Source organism: Passer domesticus, chromosome 8 (assembly GCF_036417665.1).
Source record: "Passer domesticus isolate bPasDom1 chromosome 8, bPasDom1.hap1, whole genome shotgun sequence".
NCBI lineage: Eukaryota > Metazoa > Chordata > Aves > Passeriformes > Passeridae > Passer > Passer domesticus.
Window position 1 is genome coordinate 44,900,540 of NC_087481.1, and position 27,092 is coordinate 44,927,631.

Here is a 27,092-nt window from a genome sequence, read left to right on the forward strand (position 1 = left end):
CCGTGAGCGGGGCTATCCCCATGGCTGCTCACCCCGCCGTGGCACGGAGCAAGGGGCAGGCGCTGCCCGGCCCTGCAGACGCTGTGGCTCCAAGGAGCAGGTGGGAGAGCCTTTCAGCTGGCCAGGCTGAGGGGCTCCGGAGGTCTCCAGGGGCTGAAGGACAGAGAGTGGTCCTTGGCCTGTGGGTTTATGGCCGCCTATCGATACGCTGTCCCTGTGCCCTAATCTGTCCCTGGAAAATCAGGGATGATGCTGCTGAGTCCCTGGAAAGCAGGTGGCAGTCCTGAAAAGGGGTCAGGTTTAGGGCTGTCGTTTGGTTGGAAGCTGAATGCAGTGTCCATCCCCTTAGCTGTGTCCCAGAGAGCCCCTGTGTCTGCCAGCTGGGGCAAATCTGCGCTCCAGCTCTGCTTTGCAAGCCTCTGGGATACCATGCGGAAGGTGCAGATGGCTCAGGGGGATCTTGTCACAGTGGCGTGGGCAGTCTGATTAAAATGGTTCAAAGCCCAGCTTTGATATACTTAGACCCTCCATGCTGCTGTTGTGTTTTGCAGGGAGATCACGAGCAGGAGAGTCCAGGCACCAGCATGCAGATCTAGGCCAATCTGGGGCTACACATCTGCGTCCCTGGGCCTGGTGGTGGAGAACCCAGGTCTTCTTTCTGCCTCACCTCCCCAGAGTGCTCTTTAGGTTGTGTGCATAAGGAAGCATTGCTGGGAGAGGAGCATTGAGAGGTCTTTCCACCAGCCTCAGAAGATGGGCTGGACTCCTGGAAGGGCCGTGTCCCTCCTCTGCTGCTCCCCACGGTGCTGCTTTTCCAGGTGTGCTCACACAGGAGCGGGCAGAAAATAGCAAAGGTTCCAAAGTGGGAATTTAGGAGTGAATAAGAGAGCATGTGTGTGTGCAGTGTGTCTGCATGCTGGAGGGAGTGTGGCCATGGTGCACTGGGCTGTGGGTTGCAGTGTGTGCTGCAGGGTATGGACACAGCAGGCAGTGCAGCAGAGCGTGGGGAGAACCCCCAGCGCGAGGGTGCTCCAGCATCAGGCAGCATTACCCTGGGACGAGCTGCACATGGGAGCTGCAGCAAGGAAGGGGTTGAGTACAGCTCTCGATCTCACTGCAGCAGAGCATCCCTGAGCAGGTGATTGATCCCAGCATTAAAGGGTCTGGGAATGTGAGCCCTTGTCTCCCTGCTCACCCTTCTGCTCCCTGACTTGTCTCCAGCTGTGCAGCAAATACAAGCCAGTGCACTCGGATAGCAACTTTGAAGTGTGAATTTCAAACACACTCTCTGTGCTCACCCCCTCTCCCATGTCTGATGGGATGCACAGGGAGCAGCAGGAACACCAGGCACATGAAACAGCCCTGTTCAAAGCCTGGCACTGCAGCTTCCACTTGCAAGTTAAGTTTGCAGGCAATTACCAGGCGGTGTTCCCTGCCTTAGCTCCCGGCCTTCTCCCTTGCAAACCGCCTGCTCTCTGCTCTGCTTTTAGGGGAAGAGCCTGGCACCAGAGCACACACAAACACCAGAGCACACACACACTGTGTTGGGCTGGGCTCTTGCCTGCAGGTTAAGGTGGGGGATGCTGCAGCCCTCCTGTGCCCCCTCCTGTGGTCCTCATGGCTCCAGCTCAGCACTGAACTGGGCTCACACCAAGCCAGTGTTGAAGACTGAGGAACAGAAGTTTTCCGTGCAGGGGGCAAAGCAAGACAGCAGCACTCTGACCCCTTACTCATGCAGAGGAGACCAAACCAAAGCCGTTTTTCTCTCCAGCTGCATTTTGGCTGGAAGGGTGCAGTGGGGGTGGCTCATCCCGTGCAGGATCCCAGGGTGCTGCGGGATGCTCCCATGCCCAGCCAGAGCTGCGGCTGTGTGTGCAGGGGGAGCACCCAGCCCTTTCCTTGCGTGAGGCAGAGGCGAGACAGCACATGTAAACTCGACTTCACAAGACATCAAATGCACTGTGGTCGGATGGAAATTGGCTCTTGGAGCTCCTTTCTTATGACACAGAGCTCCTTTCTTATGGCTCCTGCTCCCCCCTCAGAGAGTGGATGGGCTGATGAGGAAGCGCCTGCTCCCCTTCAAGCCACTGTGCCTGGGATCTCATCTCCAGGCTCACTGACAATTTGCATTAATGTTTGCCTAACTAACCAGGAGCACTCTTACCTCCTAATCGCCTTTGCTGGGGGGCTCGCATGGCTCATGGGGCGGCAGGACTGGCAGAGGAGATTCTGGGCTGTCTCCTTTGTGCTTCAGCAATCTCCAACCCTCAGGAAAAAAAAAAAATCCTTTGGCAGAAGAGTGGGCCCTTTTCCCAATTTAATTGAAATGATGTCCCGGATTTCTGTCCACCCAGGTTCCTGCATTGTTCCTGAGCAGGATTTCAGTGTGGGAGCTGGCTAATTTGCAGTATTTTACATATGTAATATGTTGTCAGAAATGCTTTTAAATGCCTATAATATTTAATTATGAGGCAGATTTCAGAATATTAGGTAGGAATGGGGCTGTGTAATTAGTTATTAATGATTTCATATCCACGAAGGCAATTAAGTAAAAGCTGGAGGCAAGCTCCCATGTATGAATGCACCCCATTTTGGGGCTGTTCTAGGATGCAGCAGGGTTGTGCTGGTTGTCTGGCCTTGGAGCAGCTTGTACCCATCCAGGGCTGCTGCAGGGCATTCCCCCTCCATGAGAGCCATTCCACATGTCAGCAACACCCAGCCCGCAGTCCCAACTGCAGAAGAACATCTCCCACCTCGGTCACATCTCCAGCCTCCTTCACAGGGCTCTGACACCTTCTGGGGCCTGTGACATGCTTGTCTCTCAAACCTGGTATTTCTGGTCTCAAAACTGATCTGGAATCTGACAAAATATGAATCATCCAAGAGATGTAAGAGCGGGCAGAGTCCTGGGCAGACTGGAGTGTATTTTTAGACAGCACGTGTTGGAATTTGACTGTTTCATAGGGAAAAAAGGGAGGTTTTCAGATCTGAGGCTTTGGCCATGCTGGGAGCCTCACTACTGCATTGCTGGCCTTCCCACAGCAGCACACGAAGGGGGACAAGGTCAGGCTGTGCTGCACAGCCCCTGCTTGACTCTCCCATCACAGAGGACCACACTGGGGGTCCAAGCCCGGCGTGTCTTCATGAGTCCCTTCATCCACTGCTGGGAGCTCATGGCATGGGCATGCAAACAGGAGTGGCACCTCACCCTTCTGCTGGCCCCAGACAGCAGCCATGGCTCCTGCTGCACCTGGAGCCAGTCACTGGGGCACTTCCAGGAGCATGGCTCTGTCTGGGGACACCAGCACCCAAAGCTGCATCTGTAGCCCAGCCAGGCTGCCATGTCACACTCATGCCAGTGAAGATGACTCATATTTCTTCACAGGCTGCCCTGAGATGGCTCCTGCTGCTTCTGGTGGTGGGATCCCAGTCTGCAATGCCCCCAGTGAGAGACAGACACCCCCCTCCCTCCAAGGGGGCTGGTATCTGCACTGGTCTGGGTCTTTCCCCCTCTGTGGGGTTTGCAGCCAGGACACCACTGTTCGGGAGATTTCATTCTCCTTTTTATCCTGGCGGTTGGAAGCCGGGGAGCCGATAATGATGAAGGAGTGTAAATGTCAGCAGGAAACCAGCTTCAATCAGAAGTGTTAAAAATAAACCCGCCAGGCCTGCTCTGGCAGGGGTAATCAGCCTCAGCAGCTCCTCTCCCCAGCTCCTCTTCCCTAGAGCCCGAGCTGCAGCTGTGCCAGCAGTGCCAGGCCACCTGAGCAGCCGTGCTGGAGGCTGGCTGCAACCTTGGCAGCTCCAGCCCCGGCCAGCACCTCTCCTGGAACTGTGAGGAGCAACACCCCAAGCTGACCAGGGTGAAGGGTCCCATCCTCTCTTCCCAGGCAACATCCTCACTCTCCCCTCTGTGGAGTTCCCCTCTGCAATCCTGGCTGCTCTTGAGCTCAGTCAGGCTGTGGCAGGAGCTGTGGACATGCAGGTAACACCGTTCCCAGCTACTGAGGCACATCCACATGGCAAAGTCAGCCATGGGCTCTTGGGGTCACAGAGCTGCTTTCCCTGTGAGTCAGATGCACTTGGAACAAAGACAGGAGATGGGTTGTTAACCCCAAAGACAATTAACCTCAGGGCAGTTTTGAAAAGGGGTGTGGGGCTGCTCCATCACTTGAACTTTAATACAGAAATTGAAGATCTCTGTGAGACCCCTAGGTGCCCACAGACTCAGGGCCAGCACTTTTCAGTCTGCGCCTTGTGGTTGGGTGCTGCTGTTGAGCTTGATACTTCTCCAAGGCTCCACACATACATGGATTAGGGAAAGGGAGGAGCGCCCAAATGTGGCTCCAGCAACTCATTTCTGCCTCTCCAAAACAAGGAGGGGTTGTTGATGCACAGAACAGGCAGGCCCATGGGTGGGAGCTGCAGCTGTACTCACGACCTGCAGGCAGAGGCTTCCCCAGACCTGTGTTGTGGTTTAGTGCCAGGAGCTCTTCAAAGAGCAGCTCTGTGGAGGGAAGCCTTGTGGGTTGGGATGCAGCTCCCAGTTCCCTGTGGCATGGCCATGACTGGGTGCTGCTCTCCCAAACCCCCTCTCAAGAGCAGTTGTTACTGGGCAAGGGCAGCCCCAGCTTGGGCCAGCCCTGTGGCAGGGCTTTGCTGCCTGCCTTCCAGCAGTTCTTATCTTGGCTTTGATGTGTGTCACACGAGATGGAGTCTCTTTATCTTCCTGTTGGGTTTTCCCTGTGTGTCCCTGTGCTTGATTCCCATGCTCGGGTGCTCTTGCAGCCCCACACTCACTCTGCTGTTTTCCATCTGCCTTTCCTTCTCCTATCCTGGCTGTTTCCTCCTAGCCCTGTGTAAAATCACATCTCTTCTACCAGCTGTTGGGCATGATTTGAGATGTCCCACTGGCTCCATCCTGGCTGCCTGTCATCCTGCAATGCATCTCCCACTTCTCATCCCACTGCCAGCCTCTCCCAAGAGCCTTCAGGAAGCCCCAGGCTATGAGACATGAGAGTTTAACCTGTCTGAGTGCTAGGGCCAAACATGAGGAGTGTGAAGGACGCTTAGCCATGTCAGGGCATCTCTCCAAGTTCTCCAGCTGTCTTGCAAGGTTCAGCCTTGCTTTCAAAACATCCTCCAGGCCACAGGGAGTTTGCTTTAGCTCTTCTTAAGGCTGAGGCCAGTTGCTGTCCCAGGACCTGTAGGGCTGAGGAGCAGCATCACAGATCCAGAGCATCGCTTCTTGGCTCACCAAGATCTGGGACAGATCTGGGACAGCCGGGACACAATTCTCAGCTTGGCTCAGCCTCATTCACACCTCGGAGGAATCCAGGAGGGCTGGCAGGGCTGGCTTCACACTTATTAGCAATTAAAAGCCTCAGAGCCTGGGAGTCAATTAGCTCTGGGCTCTGCAGTGCTGCAAACCCAGGGGATGAGCCTGCTAACCGGAGCTGCAGCCAACTCCCCACAGGGCTCAGGGCTGGCTCTCCAGAAGAGCTATTTGCTTTTTCATTTACACCTTGGATGAGTGTTGCAGCATGGAGTTTGGGGTATCTTCTTGGGTGTGAGCTGCCACGCAGGGAGCACACGCTGCATGCTGGAGGATGTAAGGCTTTGTGGCAGGCAGGGCTGCACCCTGGCACTTCTCAGGGCATGGCACAGCCATGCTTGGGGTCGTGATGGGGTGAGGGGGGATCGGCCTTGTCCTGTCACAGAGCTACATGGGAGGGTGTTGTTGTGGCACACTGCTGTCTGCTGGAGGTAGAGACCCCCAGCTCGCTCTGTCCCAAGCTCTGGAGCTGCAGGGCTACTCTGATTTGCTGGACATCCTGGAGCATGTGGGTCTGTGAGTGTGCTGAGGTGCTATGCTCTGGGCAGCAGTTTCCCTCTGCAGGGTTTGGGGGCCTGGCGTGCAGCCCTGGGGAAAGGGATGTGTCTGTGCCTTTTATTTTGCAGCGTGTGGGGAACATGCTTGAAATGAGCTGAGCTATGCAGACGTGAAGCAGGTAGGTGCACAGGCTGAAGGGTAGTGTGGTAGCTGGAAAAACATGCTTTGCTGGAAGGTTCATGCAGGGATTTCCCACTACTAGAGGGTAAGACAGAAGCAAAAACATGAAAAGAGGGAGGAGAAAAGATTTGCTGAACATCAGGGCTAAGGGGACTTGGAAGTGATGAGAAGCAGGGATGCAGAAAAGCAGGAGGCTGTGCAGCAATGGGGCCATAGGCTGGGTGCCTCGCTTCCCAGTGGCAGTGGGACACAGGGGCTGTGAGGCAGGCAGGTGCAGTTTGTCCATCCAGACACTTGCTGGAGAGAACAAACCCTCACCCAGCAGACAGTGAGAACTGGGGTAGCTGTGTCAGGCACGGCGTAGGTCCTTTTGAAGGAAATGACAGGCTGGCTGCTCCCACAGGTGGGTTGCAGGACCGTCCCCTGCTCACCCCGGGCTATGCCATACCACAGGGCACTGGACACAGAAGGAGCTGTGGCTCTCTCAAGGCACTTTGGGACGCGGGGGAGCTGATGGCGATGCCTTAGCCTCGTGTTAGCTCCCCTTCCTGCCGATAACGAGGTTGCAGGAACAAAGGGACACTGCGGGGAGGGGGCGGTGACAGGCACGCAGGGTTTGCAGCTTGTTATTTCACTTGTGTTTCCATTAAAGCTGCTGCTTTTAACTTGTTTCAATCTCTGAAGAGGCTCCAGGGTGTGTAGCAGATGCTTTATTCCCCCTCCCTCCCACCCTGCCTCTTTTCCTTGGCCAGCTCCCCTTGTTCCCATAGCATCCCCCTTCCCACAGAGGCCGAGTCCCGCCGCTCTGGCATTGCAGCTCGGCCCACGCAGGAGCCGATCCTTGCTGGAGCTGGACCGGAGCCACTGCACAGCGCTGCCCTGGCAGAGCTGCTCAGCCAAGCCCGGCTCCTGCAAGCGCCCTCCCGGCACAGATCACCCCACTCGCTGGGGACATTGCACTGTCCCCACCTTCCCCAGTGCCCAAACGTGGGGCTGCTGGTGTTGCATGTACCCACATGTCTCAGCATCGCCGGGGTGTCCCCTCAGTGCACACTGACACCGTGGTGGCACCCTTGGGTGATAACAGCCAGCGTCAATTGCTGGTGCTCCAGTAAAGCAGTAAAGACAGTGGGTCGTGGCATGGTCAGCAGTGTCCCTTTGAAGCCACTGAGATTTATGCATGAAATGTTTTGCTAAATCAACACCACCACGCTGGGGCTGGGACTCCTCTCACTAACTGTTGCCATGAGCATATGTTGGCTTTTACACATGCTCTGCTCGTCTGTCCAAGCAACAAACCTCTCCAGCTTTAATGTTTTTGGAAGCATCTGCATCTCCTGGGAGGGAAGGAACCAGGGCCAGAGCCTGGGGTCAGCATGGCACCTTGGGGAGCCGGGGGAAGGCAGGGTAGCATGCATGAAGCATTGCTCCCTGCTCTGTTCACTTTTACACTTTACTGTGTGGACAGGCAGAATTTGTTGATAGGGCTGTGTCACTGAGGTGTGTGGTCTGAGACACTCAGCACAGAGTCATGTCAAGTTGTGTTTTGCTTTGCTGCAGCAAAGGATTGTTTTGTTCATATATATATAAGGCTTGGCAAGGAGGAGCTTTGATTCATTGCTTTCACTGGTGCTGAGAAAATAAGAAGAAAAGAAATATTACAAGAAGCCTCAGGTGGGATCGGGGTCAGCTCTCCTAAGGGAAGTGATTATTTATTTTCACTTGAACCACAGAGACATGGTGCCAAGAGATGCTGAGGATGCTGGTCCCTTTGGTCCCATGGCCTGGAATCGTATCAGCCACCATGGATGATGTGGGTACACAGCCCTTGCACAGGGAAAGGGACACTCAGGGCTGGGCAGCCTGGGTGATTCAGAGCATAGGGACCCTGTATATTGCAGATGGGGACACGAGCCCTGCTTTCCAGCAGGAATGGGGTAGAGATCTGCATGTAAGGGCACATAGAGGCCAAACTCCCCATCTCACTGTGGAGCAATGAGAAGACAGGGCAGGAGAGGTCAGTGGTGGCTTTCAGGCTGGTGACTAGAAGGATGGCTGGTTGTCTTAATCTCTAGGACCCCTGCAGGGACACAACCCTGCCTTTGCACAGTGCTTTGCTGTGCCACAGAGATGTCTCCTGCGCTGGATTTGGTTGCTGCCAGCATCCTTGTCCCCTCTGTCTGTGCTGTCCCTGCTCCATGCACCCTTCCCCAGTACCCATCAAGGCTGTGTGTGTCGGGAGGCAGTTTCTGTGGCTGCAGGTTGCAGTCTCCCCCAGCTCGCTGCGGGCTGTGGCAACCAGAGCTAGGAGGATAATGAGATCTTAATAGTCCAATTATATCCCATCGATTTACTCAGCACGTAATTGTTGGCGGCTGGGGCTGCCTGATGAACCGCTCCACTCCGGCTGCCAGCGGGGAGGGCTGTGCCACCCCGCCCAGCCTGGGACGCTCTTCACAGCAACCAGCTGTTCCCCCTTGAACCCCTGTAGGAGCAGCGCCTCCCTCCCCCACTCGCAGCTCACTGTCCCCCCTCTTCCAGGAGGGGTCAGTGACAAGAGTGCCAGGCAGAGATCGGAGCCGGAATCCTGGTACCCTGCCCTGGCTGGCATTCCAGGAGGACTGTCCCCCATACTGCCCTGGGGGGCAGAGGGGTTGTGCATCTCTGCCTGCCACTAAAACAGGCTGACAGAAGTGACTCCTGGTGGGTGGCAGTCCCCGCCAGCAGAGCAGTGGTGGAGCCATTGTCCACGCAGCCAGCACCATGGTGCTACCAGAGATGTGCCCAGCTGGTCTCCTGGCAGCAGGAGTCAGCTCCCAAGCATCCACCTGCAGGTGTTCTTGCCACAGCAAGGCTTGGCAGGTGCATCTCTGCACTTTGCTTCTATTAATTTTCCTTTTGAGCTGGCTGTGGCTGAGAGATGCATGGACTTCTAATTTGGGGAATTCACTCTTAGCTGTGATTTGAAGTTTGCCTTTGTTATTGTGTCTGTCGTCCCTTGTTCTAGCATTGTGAAAAGCAGTAAATAATGTTCCTTTCCCCCACACCATGCTGCTTTGTGTCCTGTCCCATTCCCTCTCATTTCCCCTTTTGGCCACTGCCAAAGTGCCTTTTCCAGAAAATCCCACCATGTTCCTCCTGAGTGGCAGGGGCTCACACTGAGCCCACTATGCTACACTTGGCTTGTTTGTAACCATGCATCAGCAGCTGCCATCCCACCTTGTCCTGTGCAAACGCCCTCACCCTCAGGGCTGGGGTTGCAGTGGGTGGCAGGCAGCAAGAGGCAGTAGCAGGTAGCACACAGGCTGTGACCTTGAGGACAGTGGAGTGAGCTGGGATGGGGCAGTGTGAGGTCTGTCTCATCTGCCTTGGCCAGGATGGAGTGGTGGGCCAGAAGCTGGATCAGTGGAGCTGGCCAGTGATTAAAAATCAAACAGTGTGACATAATGCTGGGGACACACCACAGGACCCTCAACCTGAGACAGAGCGTGGGGTCCGCTCAAACTGGCACTGGGGACTGGGGCAGGTGACACAGTGGGTAAAATTCTGCCTTGTTGCCCTGGCATCCTGCTAATGCAGTGGAGGGGTGGTTGCTCCCTACCTCCAGCAAGCAGCTCCCTTAGGGACACTCCTCCTTGGGCACTGGGTCTTTGAAGCACTGGGGACTTGTGTGCATCACCTCAAGTGGATTGTGTAGCCACATGTGGGATTGTGGCCATGTGGGTGACACTTCCCCCAGCACCAGGCTGCAGGTGCTGATGCTGGCACAAGCAGTGAGTGCAGCAGCTCCTGCCCTGGAGTGGCAACAGGGAGTGCAGAACCCCTGGGAGACTCTGAGCCGTTCCTACTAATGCAAGTGCTGATTAGTCTATTGATTTTTTGTAATGCAGGAGTCTTACTGTCTCAGTTCACCCCTTGTCACCTGTCAGGCAGTGAAGGTGGTGGTGTGAACAGCTGTCAGCCCTGTCTCTGCTCATCCCTCTGCCCTGGACAGGCTGTGCTGGGACAGACAGCATGTGCGGGGTGATCTGAGAGACACCGGGTTGCTTAATAGCTGCTGGTGCCACAGTCCTTGCTGGGGAAACGCCGTTTGTGCTCTGGCACAGCTGCCTCTGGCACGGCACCACTGAGGTGAGGCTGGGACCCAGGGAGCACTTGTCCCAGCATGAAACTCTGATGCTCTGCAGGGCTGGTGGCTTTGGTTGCCCTGTTTGCTCGAGGCTTGGTGGATGGTTCTGTGGCTGAGCTGGTGCCTGCAGTGACTGGTGTCAGTACTGGTGGAGCAGAGCTGCAGCAGCAGTGCCTGGCGTGTGAGCCAGGGGCGTGCAGTGTCATGCATTTTCATTGTGGGAGCTGTGGGCTGGCAGAGGCTGAAGCCCTGATAATGAGTTTCCAGCGTGGATGCGAGGGAGGAAACAAGGTAAAGAGAGGAGCAGCCCCCTGCGCTTCAGCTGCCTGGAGTCGGCACTGGTCCCGGGCATGCAGCACTGCCAGGGTGGAAAGTCACTCACCTGCCAGTGTGGCCCACAGCCCTCGCCGTTGTGCCCGGGACAGGACAGGGCTGCAGCTTTGTCCCAGACAAGGTGCCCGCGTGGCTGCTGACACCAGGCAAGCTGGACCTCTGCAGCACCAGCGGAGCCAGCCCAGCGGCACTGCCAGGCCGGGCTGCCCGGCGAGAGCCACGCCGTGCCCGAGGCTGCCAAGCCGAGCCGTGCCTGAGGGCTGCCGGGCCGAGCCGTGCCCGAGGCTGCCAAGCCGAGCCGTGCCTGAGGCTGCCAGGCCGAGCCATGCCTGAGGGCTGCCAGGCCGAGCCGTGCCCGAGGCTGCCAAGCCGAGCCGTGCCTGAGGGCTGCCAGGCTGAGCCGTGCCCGAGGCTGCCAAGCCGAGCCGTGCCCGAGGCTGCCAGGCCGAGCCGTGCCCGAGGCTGCCGGGCCGAGCCGTGCCCGAGGCTGCCGGGCCGAGCCGTGCCCGAGGGCTGCCAGGCCGAGCCGTGCCAGAGGGCTGCCAAGCCGAGCCGTGCCAGAGGGCTGCCGGGCCGAGCCGTGCCAGAGGGCTGCCAAGCCGAGCCGTGCCAGAGGCTGCCAGGCCGAGCCGTGCCAGAGGGCTGCCAGGCTGAGCCGTGCCCGAGGCTGCCGGGCCGCCCGGCGCTCTTGGCAGCGGGGGGCCCGCAGGACGCGGGGCCAGCGCCGCTGGGAAGCAATTACCTCCCCGCTGCGTCCAGCCCTAATCCCCTCACACGGCGCGCAAGGAGCCGGCTCGCCAAACAAGGCTCAATCAGGTTAAAGTGTGAAGTCAGGATTAGCCCAAAGAATGAGAGCGTGGTAATAGCTCCGGCCTCCTTGCCCGGCCGCCGCAGCCCCGCTGCCGCCCCTCCCTCTCGGCCGCCCTCCGGCCCGGCGGGCTCCTGCCGCGGAGATTAAGGCTGCCGGGTTTGTTTGCCTGAGTGGGCTCCCCACTGGGAAGCCATGTCGAACAGTTTTGCTCGGGCGCCCCGCTAAGCGCCGGGCAGGGCGTCGCGCTGGGGGGTTGGCTCCCGGCGCCGGGCCCCTGCCAGCCCCGAGGAGCCGCGTCCCCGCGCCTGGCTGCTCGCCGAGCTCCCCGGGAGCCGGCGGCACTGGCACGGGGCTGTGGCTGCCAGGAGAGGCAGCGCCGGGGCACTCCTGACTGCTACGGGTACGGCCGTCATACACGCAATGGGGCAGAGCAGCCGGGGATGAGATGTGAGCAGGGAAACTCCTGAAATTGCGATCCCTGACCACCGGCATCCTTCTCACTGCCCAGCCAGGGAAGACTTGTGTGGATACAGTCTGGCCATGAGGCTTTTGGGGGACTTGGAAGAAAAGTGGGTGCCTCCCTTCTCGCCATCACACCGCTGTGGGTTGGAGATGGCTGCTGCTGGTGTGCAGGCATCTGCTGGGTCGGAAATTCATGTGGGAGGTGAGCGTGGTGACAGAGGTATCCTTCATTGCCTCCTCACCCCTTGTTTTACTTTCGCTTTGCACCCCTGGGACTACCAGACCCCTCTGTACCTTGTGGTGTGCAAGGACAAACTCCAGCTGTGTGGTCCTGTGGGACTGTGGCACAGGGATGGGAGGACAGTGGCACTGGCTGTTTGGTAAATACCTGGATTCAACAGCCAGGAACTATTTAAACTTGTAGCTGTAGGACAATACCTGGAAGTGAAACCAGAAGAGGCAGTGAGGGTGACTGTGACAACTCCCCCTCCTCTGCCCGTGCCTGTCAGCTGGTCCCCAGCGGGGCTGTCAGACCTGCCAGTGCCCGTGGTCAGCGCTGCAAGGTGGCACTGCGCATGCCATGGCAGTGACACCCTTGTATTCAGCAGGGCATGAGATGGCACCCATGCAGCCGCCGTGGGTGCTGCGAGCGGCACGGCGGAGCGAGGAGAAGCCGTGCCATCTGCTGTTTCTTCTGCGCCAAAGTGTAAAGCAAACATAGCTGGGAGCTATGAAACACCAGGAGGGAAGGGGCCGTGCCTTGTTCCAACGCCGGGGCCGAGGATTCCACAGGCAAAGCATGTGTTTGTCCTGGTGTCGTCAGCTGTGTAACCGTGCAATGTAATCCAAGCCCGGTGCCGGGGCCTTGCTGAAACCCTCGCATCCAGCGTCTGTCCCTCTTGGCTTCGGTACCCCCAACGGCAGCACTTCATCGGTGACTGTCACAAAAAGCTGTGAAGGGGAGAAACCTCGCAAAGTCAGTTGCAACCTTCTAGCAGCATTTCCCTCGCAAGCTGTAAATGAGCAGCTTGGAGACAGACGCTTGGGTTTGCTCCCTGGGCACACTGGGACTCCCATGTGCTCCAAGCGGAGAAATGGGAGCGAGCTTTCCACGGGGGAACCAAGCAAATGGCAGACAGGACCTGCCTGGGCGGGCAGTGCCAGAGCTGGGAGAGGGGTGCAGGGCACTGAAGTGTGGTGCTCACCTCTGTGACAGGTTTAGTGCTGGAGGACAGGCAGCTGCCAAGAAGGAGTGCAGTGCATTGAGTGCTTTGCTAGAAAGAGTGATGAACTGCACCTGGAGGGTTCACAGAATCATGGTATGGTTTGAGTTAGAAGAGAACTTGATCATCTAGTTGCAACCCTTAGGCATGGGCAGGGATGGCACCCACTGGATAAGGTTGTTCAGTGCCCTGTCCAACCTAGCCTTGAACACTTCCAGGGATGTGATATCCACAAGTTCTTTGGAAAACCTCTTCCAGTGGCTCACTATCCTCACAGTAAAGAATTTCTTCCATACATCTAATTTAAAACTCTGCTCTTTTAGTTTAAAACTGTTCCCCCTATCACTATCTGCCCATGTAAAAAAATTGCTATCTTTTCCTAAGAGTTTTCTAAGGGATTCCTTGTGGAAGCTGAAAGAGAAAAGAGGAATTGATGCAATGCTGTCTTTTTCTGAAAGGTCAGTGCAATTCCTGGGGGTCCCCCGGCTCATTGCATCTCATACTATGTTTGATGTTTGTATCTATATGCATGTATATACTCTCTATATATATATACTATGTAGAAGATGTTTGTATTTGAAGGAGTGCTGGGGAATTGGAGGCTGCTGCAGGTGTCTGGTCCTTTCCCTTTGGATAGGGTGAGGGGGCCCTGGTCCCTCGTGGGGCGGGTCGGGCCGGGGTTCTGGGAGTAGCCGGCACAGTCGGGGCCGGCAGCACGAGCAGCAGGGCAGCCTGGCAGTGCCGCCACGTGGGTTGCTGCGAAACTGCGCCTGCTGCTCGCAGAGGAGCTGGGCTTGTCCTTCTCCAGAAGCCTGGGCAGTTCCTGGGGCGGCATCTCCCTTCCACTGCCCGGCAACGATGCTTTGCCAGCCGGGTTTGGTTAGCCAGGAATGACCCAGAGTGATGCACGAGCTGTGCAGGGGGCAGGGCCTGCTGCATCACACTGGGACTGTTTAGCATCTCCTTGGTAGTCAGGCATCCCACTGGAGGGCTAGGCAAGCCCACTGTCCTTTTGTTTTCCTTTTCCTCATGCAACTGTGCAAGTAATGCTGGTGCTTCCCTCTGGGAACATTTTCTCATTGTGGCAGTGATGCTTTCAGCTGGGGTGAAGCCCCAATTTGGAGGCCTCCTGGTGTTTTGTAAGCAGCTTGTGCCCATTTGTTGAGTCCACTTTTTGTAGGAAATGAGGGCATGGGGAGGAATATGGATGCTGTGCCTCCATCCTGACCCAGTCCAGCTGGGGGGTATCAATAGAAAACAGGCTTTGTTATTGAAGCAGAGCTAGTGAGCGCTATGTGTGAAGTGCTGACATCTATGGACATCCTAAACCACCTCTTGGGGCTGAGATGGGGGTGTCTGTATGGCCTGTGTAATTCTGGGGACACTTCATCTGTGTGGGCTACCCTGTTCCTCCTCCTCACTCATCTGTGGACTTGCATAGGGAAATTGTTGTGTTGTGCCTCAGTTTACCTCTGCCAGGAAGGAGATGGGAACGTGACCTCCTGCCCCAGGGGTGGCTGGAGCAGGACTGTGCTCACATCCTGGGATGGGAGCAGGTGATGCAGTTGCCAGCCAAGTTCAGAGGAGCTGCTGACTGTTAGGGTGGGGGAGGGAATGCCTGTTTGGGAGCCATGGAGAATAAATAAAACAATCAGGTGTTCCCCCAGCTGAGCCAGTCTACCCAGACCCTGCTTGCAGTGAGATTTGTGGTCTTCATAGTCTTTAAAAGCCAGCCCAGGCATGATGGGGGATCTGACCTGCTGCCAGCCCTGCAACCCAGAGCCCTTGCTGGCTTGGCATGCCCTGGCATTACAGAGCAGGTGATTACACAGACAGTACCCTGCAGTGATGAAGTAAATAATGACCCGATTATTTCTGCCCTCTGAAGTGCAGGTCAGGCTCCATGGGAATGCCTCCTGGAGCCACTAAGTGTAATTACCAGTTAATCAGCAGGGACCTGTAATTATAGCAGTCAGAGAGCATTTAAGTATGGAGGGTTTTCCCAGAGCTGTGCCAGTCAGTTCTGCTTGTCAGAGCCAGGCACTGCAGTGCCCAGGGAGCCCCAGTCACTTTGAGCCACCATGGATGGAGCCAGACTTGCCTCAGGACAGCAGAGCAGTGGTGAGCCAAGGAGCTGAAGCCATATTGCAGTTTGTCAGAGTCCCTGAGGGATCACCGAGTGCCAGGGCGTGCCCCTGCCTGTGGATGCCCTGCTGCCATGGGACATCACACTTTGCAGGCACTGCCCATTTGCCTTCCTGCCTCTTTCTTCTGCAGGGACCTGAGTGAGAACTTCATCCAGGCCATCCCCAGGAAAGCGTTCCGTGGGGCCACCGACCTCAAGAACTTGTGAGTCCTGGGAGTGATGGGCATGAGGGAGTTTGGGGTCAGATCCAGTGGCAGCAGGCAGCGGAAGTGATCAGGAGCACTGATGGCTCTCTGCCTGGGCTATCCCAACATTTCTCCCTTTTTCCCCCTTTCTCCTGCAGGCAACTGGACAAGAACCAGATCAGCTGCATTGAGGATGGAGCTTTCCGCGCGCTGCGTGGGCTGGAGGTCCTGTAAGTGACTGGGGACAAGGCTGGAGCCTCCAGTCTGCAACTCCATGCAGGATGAGGGTGTCCTTGAGTGTCCCTCCTCACTGAGGTGCTGCAGGGACATCCCCAGCATGCCATTTCTCCCTGGGCATGAGCAGAGGCTGACCAGGGTTGTGGTACAACTGCTGCAGAGCTGTGCTCCAGGGCTTGATCCTGTCCCTGAGGGCAGGATCCCTGGGTGCCACTGGCTGTGGAGAGAAGCCTGGAAAGGACAGCAAGTCCTGCTGGGGGTTCAGGCTGTCCCCAGCCTGTAGTTCTCCATCCATTCACCCTGTGCTAGGCTGCTCCCAGGGATTAGTGCCACCTAGACCATCTCATGTGCCTATGTACAGCCTGTATGCCTTGACCTGCCCTTCTTTGTCTTCCTGCAGGACCCTGAATAACAACAATATCACTTCAATTCCTGTGTCCAGCTTCAACCACATGCCCAAGTTGCGGACGTTGTGAGTGCCAGGGCCGTGGTGGTGGTGGGAGTGGCCTCCTAGGCTAGAGTGGGATGTCCCCAGCTCTGCTGCTGGTGGCTCAATAGTGCTGGGACAGCAGCATGGTGAGGGAACAGAGGGGACACCCCTGCAGAGCATCCCCAAGTACTGCCAAGCAAGGTGTCCTCGCAATTGTCACAGATGCTCTTCAGCCCCTCTGTATCTCCCTCTGAATCCCCCCATACTTTGGGATGAGCCAGGCTGGGGCATTCAGAGGGCAGAGGGGTGGGCAGGAGCTGGCCTGTGGCTGCTGACTGCTCCATCCATCCGCCTGCAGCCGCCTGCACTCCAACCATCTCTTCTGCGACTGCCACCTGGCCTGGCTCTCCCAGTGGCTGCGCCAGCGCCCCACCATCGGGCTCTTCACCCAGTGTGCTGCTCCCGCCCAGCTTCGGGGCCTCAACGTGGCTGAGATCCAAAAGAACGAGTTCAGCTGCTCCGGTGAGGGGGCAGAGGAGGTGGTGGGTGCCAGGGCAGGGACATGGGGCAGGGGGACAAGGCTTGTGCCACCAAAGCAGCCCATCTCCACTCCCTGCCATGTGCCCCAGCTCAGAGCCTCAGAACCCATGCTGTGGGTTCATCTCAGGTCAGCACAGTCCTTGGTGTGGGGACAATATGGGGACAATGCCACCCTATCAGTGTGACAGTACATCAGTCTGTGCCTTTGGAGCTTTCGTAGGGGGTTGGGGTGCACTGAGAGCTTATGCACTCACTAAGGGGTGCCATGAACTGTCCCTGCATGCTGAGCTGTCACCAGGGTCCCTTCTTCAGGCTGCTGCCACATGCTGGCCTGGCTCAGCTCTTTGCAATTCCAATGCTGGCTGCTTCCCTGGCAGGACAAACGGACTCAGCACACGCCCAGCTCTGCAGCTTGTCCTCCGGCTCCTGCCCAGCCATGTGCACTTGCAGCAATGGCATTGTGGACTGTCGGGGCAAGGGGCTGACAGCCATCCCCGCCAACCTGCCCGAGACCATGACAGAGATGTGAGTATGGCCCCACACCGCCACCACTGGGCTCTGGGTGGCTCAAGGCACTGGGAACACAGGAGCAAGCCCCGTAGCTCAACCACTCTGTAGGGCAGCAGGCCTTCCTTGCCCTTCTCTCACTCTGCCCAGATTTAGCCCTGGATTTAGCTGTATTAAAAATGTAAATAGAGAAATAATCTCCTTAGAGGAATCCAATTATGGTGCAGAGCTCCTCCTGGGAGTGCACAAAGCATGTGGGAGGCAGCAGGCACCCCCAAACCCAAGGTGCTAGGAAGGAGAAGTGCTTCCTCCACCCCAGCCACCATGGTTCCCCCACCCATGACACCTCTCCCTGGTGGAGAAAGCCCCAACCACAGGATGCAAGTTGTCTCTGGGCAGAATATTCCCACTCCTGTAGGGTAACTTACTGTGACCTTAGGGGTCCTGCAGGCCCAGCTCTGTCAGTGGGGTTCTGGGGTTTGGCAAGCCCTGGACCCCTCATCTCCCCCTATTCTCCTTGCAGACGCCTGGAACTCAACGGCATCAAGTCCATCCCCCCAGGAGCCTTCTCCCCCTACAAGAAGCTGCGGAGGATGTAAGTGTGCAGCCTCTGCCAGCTCACCATGAACCCCAGCACCCTTCACCCTGCTGGCCACTGCTGAGAGGTGACAGACATGGGGCACCTGCTGTGAGATGGGTGCCCCATATGGCAGCACTGGGAGGGGGTCTTGGATAACCCCAGCTCTGTATATTGGGATGGTCCCCTGGAACTAGCAAAAGGATGAGGATATGGGACAAGAGAAGGGGGGACCAGGCCACCTTCTCCCTTTGGGTTTCAGAGACCTGAGCAACAACCAGATCTCGGAGATCGCCCCTGACGCCTTCCAGGGGCTGCGCTCACTGAACTCCCTGTAAGTGCCTTCACTGGTCTGGGTGGGATGGGGTGGATGCTGTACCCCTTAACCATGGCCCACACTGCTCCCCCCCGTCTCTCACACCAGCCTTTCTTTCCCAGGGTGCTGTATGGCAACAAGATCACGGACCTCCCTAAGGGTGTCTTTGGAGGACTTTTTGCTCTGCAGCTGCTGTAAGGCACCAGTGGCTGTGTGGGATGCTTTTCAGGGACATAGGGAAGCAGGACTGAGGTCCCTAGCACCCATGGTGCAATCAAGGGGTGTCCCCAGACTCACATCCCTCCCTCCCTGCCAGGCTTCTCAATGCCAACAAGATCAACTGTGTACGGGCAGATGCCTTCCAGGATCTGCAGAACCTCTCACTGCTCTCTCTGTATGACAACAAGATCCAGAGCCTGGCCAAAGGCACGTTCACCTCCCTGCGGGCCATCCAGACTCTGTGAGTGTCCACCCCAGCTCCCATGGCTGGGCAGGAGAGCCTCTGGGGGAAAAGCATCTCCAGGGCTGGAGCTGCTGACCACCCACTGCTCCTGCTGGTGTGTCACCCGCTGTCCCTGGTGGTGTGTCACCCGCTGTCCCTGGCAGTGCGTCACTCACTGTCCCTGGCACAGGCACCTGGCCCAGAACCCTTTCATCTGTGACTGCAACCTGAAGTGGCTGGCAGATTTCCTGCGTGCCAACCCCGTGGAGACCAGTGGAGCCCGCTGTGCCAGCCCCCGGCGCTTGGCCAACAAGCGCATTGGCCAGATCAAGAGCAAGAAGTTCCGCTGCTCGGGTGAGAGCTGTCCCCAGCCCTGTCACAGGCTGGCCCTGGCCCTGTCCCAGCCTGGTGTCTGTGTGCTCAGAGGGCTGATGTGCTTTTTATTTTTCTGCAGCCAAAGAGCAGTATTTCATCCCAGGTGAGCAGAGGAGCCACACGTGCTTGGGTGTGTGCATGGTGCCCTTTCAGCCACGCTGCCTGCAGGGATGTTGTGCCAGAGCCCCCTGGTCTGGCCCAGCAGAACCAAGATTCACTTCCCACATGCTGGGTGCCAGGATGTGTTGTGGCATCTCCCATCGTGCTGTTACCTGGATGGGCACAGAGGTGTCCCCAGGGTCCAGTTTTGTTTGCAGGAGGGTGGTGGGCAGGACAATGCCCTGTGTGCCAAGGAAAAATGTCCTTGTAGATAAGCTGCTTTGGACATGGAGAAAACTAATTTGAGCATGTAGGAGGGGAGCTAGGGAAGAAAATGAGACCAGGTGGGGATGTGGGAGGATTAGAGGTGGAGAGGGGAGGTACAGTCCCCTGTGCCTCTGCCTGTGGGAACCCACACTGCCTTCACCATCACACAGGGACAGAGGATTACCATCTGAACAGTGAATGCAACAGTGATGTGATCTGCCCCCCAAAATGCCGCTGTGAATCTGGTGTGGTCGAGTGCTCCAACCTGAAACTCACCAAGATCCCAGATCGCATCCCACAGTCCACAGCTGAGCTGTAAGAGTCTCCTCTCTCACTCTGCCTTCCCCCCTGCAGCAGGCACCTTCTGGCACTGGGGTTTGGGCTGTACCAGGTACTTTACAGGCATCTCCTGAGCTCTTTTCCCTGCTGCCCACTCCAGGCGCCTGAACAACAATGAGATCTCCATCCTGGAGGCCACTGGCATTTTCAAGAAACTTCCACATCTGAAGAAAATGTGAGTGTTGGGCAGGCACAGCCATGTCAGGAGTGCTGAGGGCTGGGAAGGCACATGGGGGTCGTAATGCCAGGACAGAGTGGGGCATGAGATGGAGGGCATGTCCCAACCTGAGGGTCCTCTGAAGGACTGGCATCACGGGGTGCTTAGTGGGATCTGGGGGAGGCAGAGTTCAGCATGAGGTCAAGGCAGAGCCCTCATCCCAGCCTGCTTTTTCCTCTTCACAGCAACCTCAGCAACAACAAGGTGTCGGAGATCGAGGATGGGGCATTTGAGGGGGCATCCTCTGTCAATGAGCTGCACCTCACTGTCAACCAGCTGGAGTCTGTGCGGAGCGGCATGTTCAGGGGCCTGGACGGGCTGAGGACACTGTGAGTCCCTTCTCCTCCATGAGCACCCAGATGGGGACGTCCTTACTCCTTGCCTCCTTGCAGGGCCAGCCCAGGATGCCTTGCCCACCAGCTGGCTGCATCCAATGCTGGGTGGGGCAGGTTTTTGCTGCTCAGGCTCATTCTGCTGCCCAGCACTGAGGTGGGCACAGCCTGAGCACTGCTAAGGTGGGTTTCCCCCGTGGTGCCTGCCTGTGTTGTAGGTGCCCTTGTTCTCTTCCCTCTGCAGGATGCTGAGGAACAACCGCATCAGCTGCATCCACAACGACAGCTTCACAGGGCTGCGCAACGTCCGCCTGCTCTCCCTGTACGACAACCAGATCAGCACGATTGCACCGGGCGCCTTTGACACGCTGCAGTCCCTCTCCACACTGTATGTCCTGGGCCCCAGGGATGCCCCCAGCCTGGTGGTTGTTCAGGTGCTGCCCTTGTGCTCTCTCCCATGTGCAGGAACCTGCTCGCCAACCCCTTCAACTGCAACTGCCAGCTGGCCTGGCTGGGGGACTGGCTGCGCAAGAGGAAGATCGTGACAGGGAACCCTCGGTGCCAAAACCCTGACTTCCTCCGGCAGATCCCGCTCCAGGATGTGGCTTTCCCTGACTTCAGGTGTGAGGAAGGTAACTCATGGGCCCTGCAGTGCCAAGGAAGAGGGGAGACGAGGTTGCTCCTCCCAGGATGACACTGTGCTCCTTGTCCCAGCACCATCCTTGCTGCCAGGATGTGCCTGTGGCAAGGCAGTCACTCAGGGGGCCCCATGAATGCCCTCCCCTAATGATACAAAAGTTTCCCTTCCTGGTACTCATCCCTCGGGCACTCAGATATCCTCTCTGAAGCCAGAAGAGGAGTTTGCACCCACTGCACCTTGGGGCTTTTATGTGTAGGTGGGTCCCTGCTGGCAAACACTGTGCCCTGGGTGCTGACAGGAGCAGAAGTGTAGGCAAAGCTCACTGGGATTCATCCTGCTCCTTCCCGCCTTCCCTTCTCCACATGCACTGGAGCTGGCAGTGGGCAGATGGAGCAGACGGGGAGTGTGCGTGGGGAGAAAAACCTCTTTTGATTTTTTTTTTTTAATTTAGAGCAGCTTTTGAGCCCTCTGGAAAATATTTACAAACAAACCATCCTTTCTTCTGCTTTCCCTCCTCCACCCCGTCAAAGACTGAAGGGTTGCATCCTGCGCCTTTCCTAGCAGTGTGAGATAGCATAAGGTTGTCCCAGGAATGCCTTTCCCGCAGAATTCCAGCATCATGGCAGGGAAGGGGAGCAATGCCAGCTGCTCTGGCTGCTCAGCATAGGCTCTGCTCCATCTAACCCTGTGTCTGGGAGATGGGTGAAGGAGGTTATTTCAGGAGGATTTGCAGGGCCGAGCCCCTTCTTCTGTGCCCTTTTAACTGCATTTTGCATGAAAATGGTGAAAATCAGAGCAGCCTTGAGCAGGCTGGTTGTATCCACACCAGTGGGACAGGCAATTTCTGGGTGCAGGAGCAATTCGTGCACTGCTAAATCCTGTCTGATACTGCCTGCAACACCTGCTTTGGGGGTGGGGGAGGATGGTTGGCATGGGAGGGGAGCCATCCTAGGCTGGCACAAGGCTTTGAATCTGGCCTCACACAATACCCAAGGGCTGGACCTGGGTGACTTGGTGGCTTTCCATGCCTGGTGCAGGTAAGGAGGAGACCACCTGCATCCCCCGGCCACAGTGCCCTCAGGAATGCACCTGCCTCGACACAGTTGTCCGCTGCAGCAACAAGCACCTCAAGGCCCTGCCCAAGGGGATCCCCAAGAATGTCACAGAGCTGTGAGTAGTGGGCAAGTACCCAACCTCTCCCTCTAACCCTCCATCACCTTTACTCTGGATGAGGGGCCTCTGCTGTGGGGTTGAAGGGCAGAGGCTCCTGTGCTCCTCCCCACACCCCCATCCTGGCCTGGTAGTGGGGGTAGGACCTGACCTGTCCAAGGTGTCCTGTCCAGCCCCAACACCAGCAAGTGGCTAAGGAAGAGTCTCTGACGATTTGGGGCAGTAAAAGGTATTGTGCAAGAGGTGTTGTCACCCAGCAGCTAAGACCCTTGTCTTTGGCCCTTGGGAGGGGACAGTGAAGGACAACCCCCTGCTGCAGCTGTGGTCCCCACGCAGCCATGAAGCTCAGATGTGCATGCCAGAACTGGATGTGCAGGCTCCGTGATGCCCATCGCTGCAAAAGGGGCTCTGTACCCATGTGGGATGAGGGATGGCAGCAAGTCCTGTGTGCAGGGCGTGCAGGCACTGGTTGGGCACATATATATATGCATGCCACCCCCGCAGCCCCCTCCGCTGTCTTGCACACTCCTCCTCTCTCTGCATCCTGTGCCATCTCTGCCATTCTCACACATCCTTGGGAGTGGTTACAGCTCCCACGCTCCCTGTGGATGTGTAAACGTGCACGTTGCTGGCTGTGCTGGCACACGTAGGCTGCTGGGAGAGTGTCCCCAAGGATGTGCCTGCAAACCCTTGTGCACTCACACACCAGCTCCCCTGCCAGCCCAGGAGTCCCCTGAGAGCCCCTTGGGCCCTGGCTGCAGGAGGAAGGTGATGCTGGAGATGCTTCTTGCAGCCTGAAGTCTGTGGTGGTGCTCAGGAGAAAGGGGGAAGAGGGAGGGATCTCCTGCTTCTCAGTCACCCTGAGGTGCTTTTGTTCTCCCTGGCAGCTACCTGGATGGAAACCAGTTCACTCAGGTCCCAGGGCAGCTCTCCACCTTCAAATATCTGCAGCTTGTGTAAGTAGCCAGGAGCAGGAGCGAGCTGGAGGCACTGCTGGAACTTGTGGGTGAGGGCAGGGTCTGTCTCCATGGTGTGTGATCCTGAGGAGGCACCTGGCACTGTGAGGGGACCCCTGACATCCCTCTGTGTCCCCCCCCTCTGCCCTGGAACACAACTGACTGGCAGCAATGTTCAGCCCCTGGCTGCTCACAACCTGATGCTGGGCATGGAACAGAGGGGGGACAAGTGGCATTGCTGCCATCACCCTGTGTGACAGCCCTGCTGCTCCCTTGGAGGCTGTGCTGTGCTGCTGTTTGCACCCCATTGCAGCTGAGCAGGCTGGGGAGCAGTAAGGGGGGCAGGGCCAGCTGGCTCCAAGCCCTGGGGTTTCTGTTTTCCAGCGATCTGAGCAACAACAAGATCAGCTCCCTGAGCAACTCCTCCTTCACCAACATGAGCCAGCTCACCACCCTGTAAGTGAGGTCCCTGCAGTGCCACGCTGGGCTGCAGCCCAGCTGAGCTGTGTGGGCTGTTCTAGGGGACCCTGAAGACTGGGGGGGGCAGGGGACACCAGGCTCTCCACCCTCTGCTGGGTGAAGCTGTGGTTTGAGGTGGAGCTCACGCAGGGGCAGCGTGTAGCCCAGGGTGGGTTTCTTGCAACACACACGGCTGTGCTGCCTGCTTCCCTTCCGCAGGATCCTCAGCTACAACTCCCTGCAGTGCATCCCTCCGCTGGCCTTCGAGGGCCTCCGATCCCTGCGGCTGCTGTGAGTACTGCCCTGAGTACTGCCCACAGCCCTGCCACAGCCCTGCCCACAGCCCTGCCCACAGCCCTGCCACAGCCCTGCCACAGCCCTGCCACAGCCCTGCCCACAGCCCTGCCCACGGCCCTGCCACAGCCCTGCCCACAGCCCTGCCCACGGCCCTGCCACAGCCCTGCCCACGGCCCTGCCACAGCCCTGCCACAGCCCTGCCACAGCCCAGCCCACAGCCCTGCCACAGCCCTGCCCACAGCCCTGCTCACAGCTCTGCCACAGCTCTGCCACAGCCCTGCCACAGCCCTGCCCACGGCCCTGCCACAGCCCTGCCACAGCCCTGCCCACAGCCCTGCCACAGCCCTGCCACAGCCCTGCCCACAGCCCTGCCACAGCCCTGCCCACAGCCCTGCCATGGCCCAGCCACAGCCCTGCCACAGCCCTGCCCACAGCCCTGCCACAGCCCTGCCACAGCCCTGCCCACAGCCCTGCCCACGGCCCTGCCACAGCCCTGCCCACAGCCCTGCCCACGGCCCTGCCACAGCCCTGCCCACGGCCCTGCCACAGCCCTGCCACAGCCCTGCCACAGCCCAGCCCACAGCCCTGCCACAGCCCTGCCCACAGCCCTGCTCACAGCTCTGCCACAGCTCTGCCACAGCCCTGCCCACAGCCCTGCCACAGCCCTGCCCACAGCCCAGCCCACAGCCCTGCCACAGCCCTGCCACAGCCCTGCCACAGCCCTGCCCACGGCCCCTTCCCTGCTGCTGCCCGTGTCCCTGTGTCCCCTGTGCCCACTTGGAGCTGGGTGCATGTAGGTGGGCAGGGTAGAGGCTGCAGGAGGAGCACAGGAGGGTTCATCTGCCCTCAGAGCAGATGGTGCATTTGCAGCAGTGACAATGTGGTGGGGTTCAGTTCTGCCACCCACAGCTGGACCTCTGGGGTGGGGTCACAGTCCTTGCTGCCCACCTTGGAGCCCTGGGCATTGCAGGACCCTCTGTTCTCTGCAGGTCTCTCCATGGCAATGACATTTCCAGCCTCCCCGAGGGCATCTTTGCAGATGTCACCTCCCTGTCCCACCTGTGAGTATCTCTTTCCTCTCCTCAGGGCTCAGGGCTGGATGCAGGCTCCATAGACCTTTAAAAACTACTGGGCTGAGCTGGGCCTCCCTGGAGGGTGAACTGCCTTCTCCCCTCTTCTCTGGGCTGGCACCTGCGACCTGATTTGTTGGATAGTGCTGTGACCTGCTGCTCATGCTCAGATCCAGGAGTGCAGCTGAGTGTCCCAGTGCTGCTGGGATGTCCCTGTGGTCTTAGGTGGATGTGCTGTGGGCTCCTTCCCCAACCCACTGGATCTCTGGGGTCCCCCAAGATGTAGGTCAAGCCATGCAAAGTAGTGTCACAGCTGTGGGTTGGCAGGGGCTGCTCTGACACACACCAGTGTGTTGTTAGCCTTCTGCCAGTGCACTTCCCCACAACAGCTCCCCAGTCTGTCACCAAGTATCCTCCTGCCACTGGTGGTGTTTCAGCCCCTCTTTGAGTGGGCCTGCACCCCAGGAGCACTGCCCTATATCCACCACCTGGGGCCAGGGTTTAACTTTGCTCACAGTGTGTTTTTGGCTGTGACACACTGCTCATTCCCACCAGCCCACTCCTGTTCTCTGTCCTGCAGGCTTGTGCAGCAGAGCCCGGGCTGGCCCTGCAGCTCCCACGCAGGTTCTGTTGTTTTGTGCATGGCCTCGGGGCAGTTTGCCCAGTTTGCTGGCCCAAGCAGCTTTGCCTGTGTACTGGAGAGGGACTGCCAAAAATTTCTGTGTGGGCAACGGAGGAGAGCCCCAGGGCAGAGCACGGAGCACTGCATGGGCTGTGGGTCTGCCAGCAGGGTGGTCTAACTGGACAGCATTGTGGGGCTGTGTGTGTCCCAGTCCTCCCACTGTGGGCAGCACTTCTGCTGTGTCCAGGAATGGAGGAGCACTGGTTTGCCAATCATGTGGCATCCCAGGCAAGTGACAGGTTGTGCCCAGTTCCCTCTGTGTGGCCTCAGGTGCAATTTTGCCCCTCTCCTCGTGCAGAGCCATCGGGGCCAACCCCCTGTACTGCAGCTGCAACCTGCGCTGGCTCTCCAGCTGGGTCAAGACGGGGTACAAGGAGCCAGGCATTGCCCGCTGCGCTGGGCCCCCCGACATGGAGGGAAAGCTGCTGCTCACCACCCCTGCCAAGAAATTTGAGTGCCAAGGTGAGAGGTGCCCATGCTGTCTATCCATACCCTCCCGTGGGCACCCAGCAGAGCAATGCTATGCGAGTCTGGGTGGCTCCAGGATTTAATCTGTTGAGCTGCCTTGTGGAGGAGGGGGACCAGGTTGCTTCCATCCTCTTACATGACTGGTGGCACTTCCCTGGTGACTGAGCAAAGCTGTGGCTGTCCCATTGCCTGGTGCAAAGCCCCTTGGACAGGCTCAGCTCCCAGCAACACCAGAGGTTCTGCCGCCACATCGGTGCCCACAAAAGGACACGTCCTTATCACTCCTTGCACTGATGGTCATCTCTGTGCCTCCCATCCTACAGGCCCACCCGCCCTGAGCGTCCAGGCCAAGTGCAACCCGTGCCTCTCCAGCCCCTGTCAGAACCAGGGCACCTGCCACAATGACCCCCTTGGCTCCTACCGCTGCGCCTGTCCCAGTGGCTACAAGGTACCCCCCTCCCAGGGCTCCCCAGTGCCTGGGGACATGTCCCTGCAGGGGCAAGGGAGCAGAGCAGGGCCTCTGCCATGCCCCTGGGGCTTGCTGCCTGCGGGACCACCTACCCTCCCTGTGTGCCACAGCATCCTGCTGAGAGGGAGGGGGAGAGCAGGGCAGGTGCTGTGGCACCCTCCTCGCTCCCACCTTTCCATCCTTCCCCAGGGCCGCGACTGCGAGGTGGCACTTGGTGGCTGTTCCTCCAACCCCTGTGCCAACGGGGGGACCTGCCAGCCTCAGGAGGGGGAAGGAGCTGGGTTCAGGTGAGTGCTGGACAGGAACACATGAAAGGCAGGTGTTTGGGCAGTAGCATGGGACCCTGGCCTCCCATGGAGAGAAGTTCTGGTAATTCCTTCGCCTCCCGCACGTTCCCTTGGGCATATAGCTGGGATTGCACTTGCGTGGGAGCTCCAGCTCATGTTGTCTGACTCCACTCCACTTTCCCATGCCTCCCAGCCCAAAAGGCTCCTAGGTGGAGGTCAGTGGGGGAGAGGAGGGTACCATCACCACAGAAGGCAGGAGGTAGAGGGGTTTGGGACAGGGGCTGGTTGCTGTGGTCTTGGAGTCACTGCTGCTCCCTGTGGGGTTGCCTTACCCTCACACAACCCTCACTGCTCTGAATGCTTTAGGCCATTCTGGGAATCAGGCTGCAATTAGCAGCTGAAAATAGTTGGCAGGCTGGGGGTGAGGAGCTAGGCTGTGCAGCCCCTCCCTGTGCTGAGAGGCCTCTCAGTCTGTTGTCGTGGCAACACAGCATCCTCGGGCAGGCTGTGCTGCCACCCACCCCTGTGCCCAGGGTTTGACAGGAGACCAAACCCAGCTTGTTGCCAAGGACCTATCGTGGTCGTTTTGGGGCAGCCACCCCAAAATGTTCTGT

At 58.1% G+C, this 27,092-nt stretch overlaps 1 protein-coding gene across 2 annotated transcripts in view; it reads left to right on the forward strand.

The window, feature by feature from the left end:
• Positions 1-27,092, forward strand: part of SLIT1 (slit guidance ligand 1) — a 61,086-nt gene that overhangs the window by 28,688 nt on the left and 5,306 nt on the right. For both annotated transcript variants that reach the window (XR_010367479.1, XM_064431077.1), the window contains exons 5-28: positions 15,249-15,320; positions 15,461-15,532; positions 15,940-16,011; positions 16,328-16,491; positions 16,887-17,034; positions 17,540-17,611; positions 17,856-17,927; positions 18,032-18,103; positions 18,226-18,369; positions 18,542-18,705; positions 18,806-18,829; positions 19,263-19,407; positions 19,532-19,606; positions 19,834-19,977; positions 20,225-20,368; positions 20,446-20,612; positions 21,658-21,790; positions 22,678-22,746; positions 23,131-23,202; positions 23,425-23,496; positions 24,492-24,563; positions 25,553-25,716; positions 26,046-26,170; positions 26,381-26,478. Coding sequence is in view for 1 of the 2 variants with exons in the window: in XM_064431077.1 (XP_064287147.1) it covers positions 15,249-15,320; positions 15,461-15,532; positions 15,940-16,011; positions 16,328-16,491; positions 16,887-17,034; positions 17,540-17,611; positions 17,856-17,927; positions 18,032-18,103; positions 18,226-18,369; positions 18,542-18,705; positions 18,806-18,829; positions 19,263-19,407; positions 19,532-19,606; positions 19,834-19,977; positions 20,225-20,368; positions 20,446-20,612; positions 21,658-21,790; positions 22,678-22,746; positions 23,131-23,202; positions 23,425-23,496; positions 24,492-24,563; positions 25,553-25,716; positions 26,046-26,170; positions 26,381-26,478 (2,556 nt within the window). In the remaining variant the exon portion in view is untranslated. The remainder of the gene's footprint in view (positions 1-15,248; positions 15,321-15,460; positions 15,533-15,939; positions 16,012-16,327; positions 16,492-16,886; positions 17,035-17,539; positions 17,612-17,855; positions 17,928-18,031; positions 18,104-18,225; positions 18,370-18,541; positions 18,706-18,805; positions 18,830-19,262; positions 19,408-19,531; positions 19,607-19,833; positions 19,978-20,224; positions 20,369-20,445; positions 20,613-21,657; positions 21,791-22,677; positions 22,747-23,130; positions 23,203-23,424; positions 23,497-24,491; positions 24,564-25,552; positions 25,717-26,045; positions 26,171-26,380; positions 26,479-27,092) is intronic.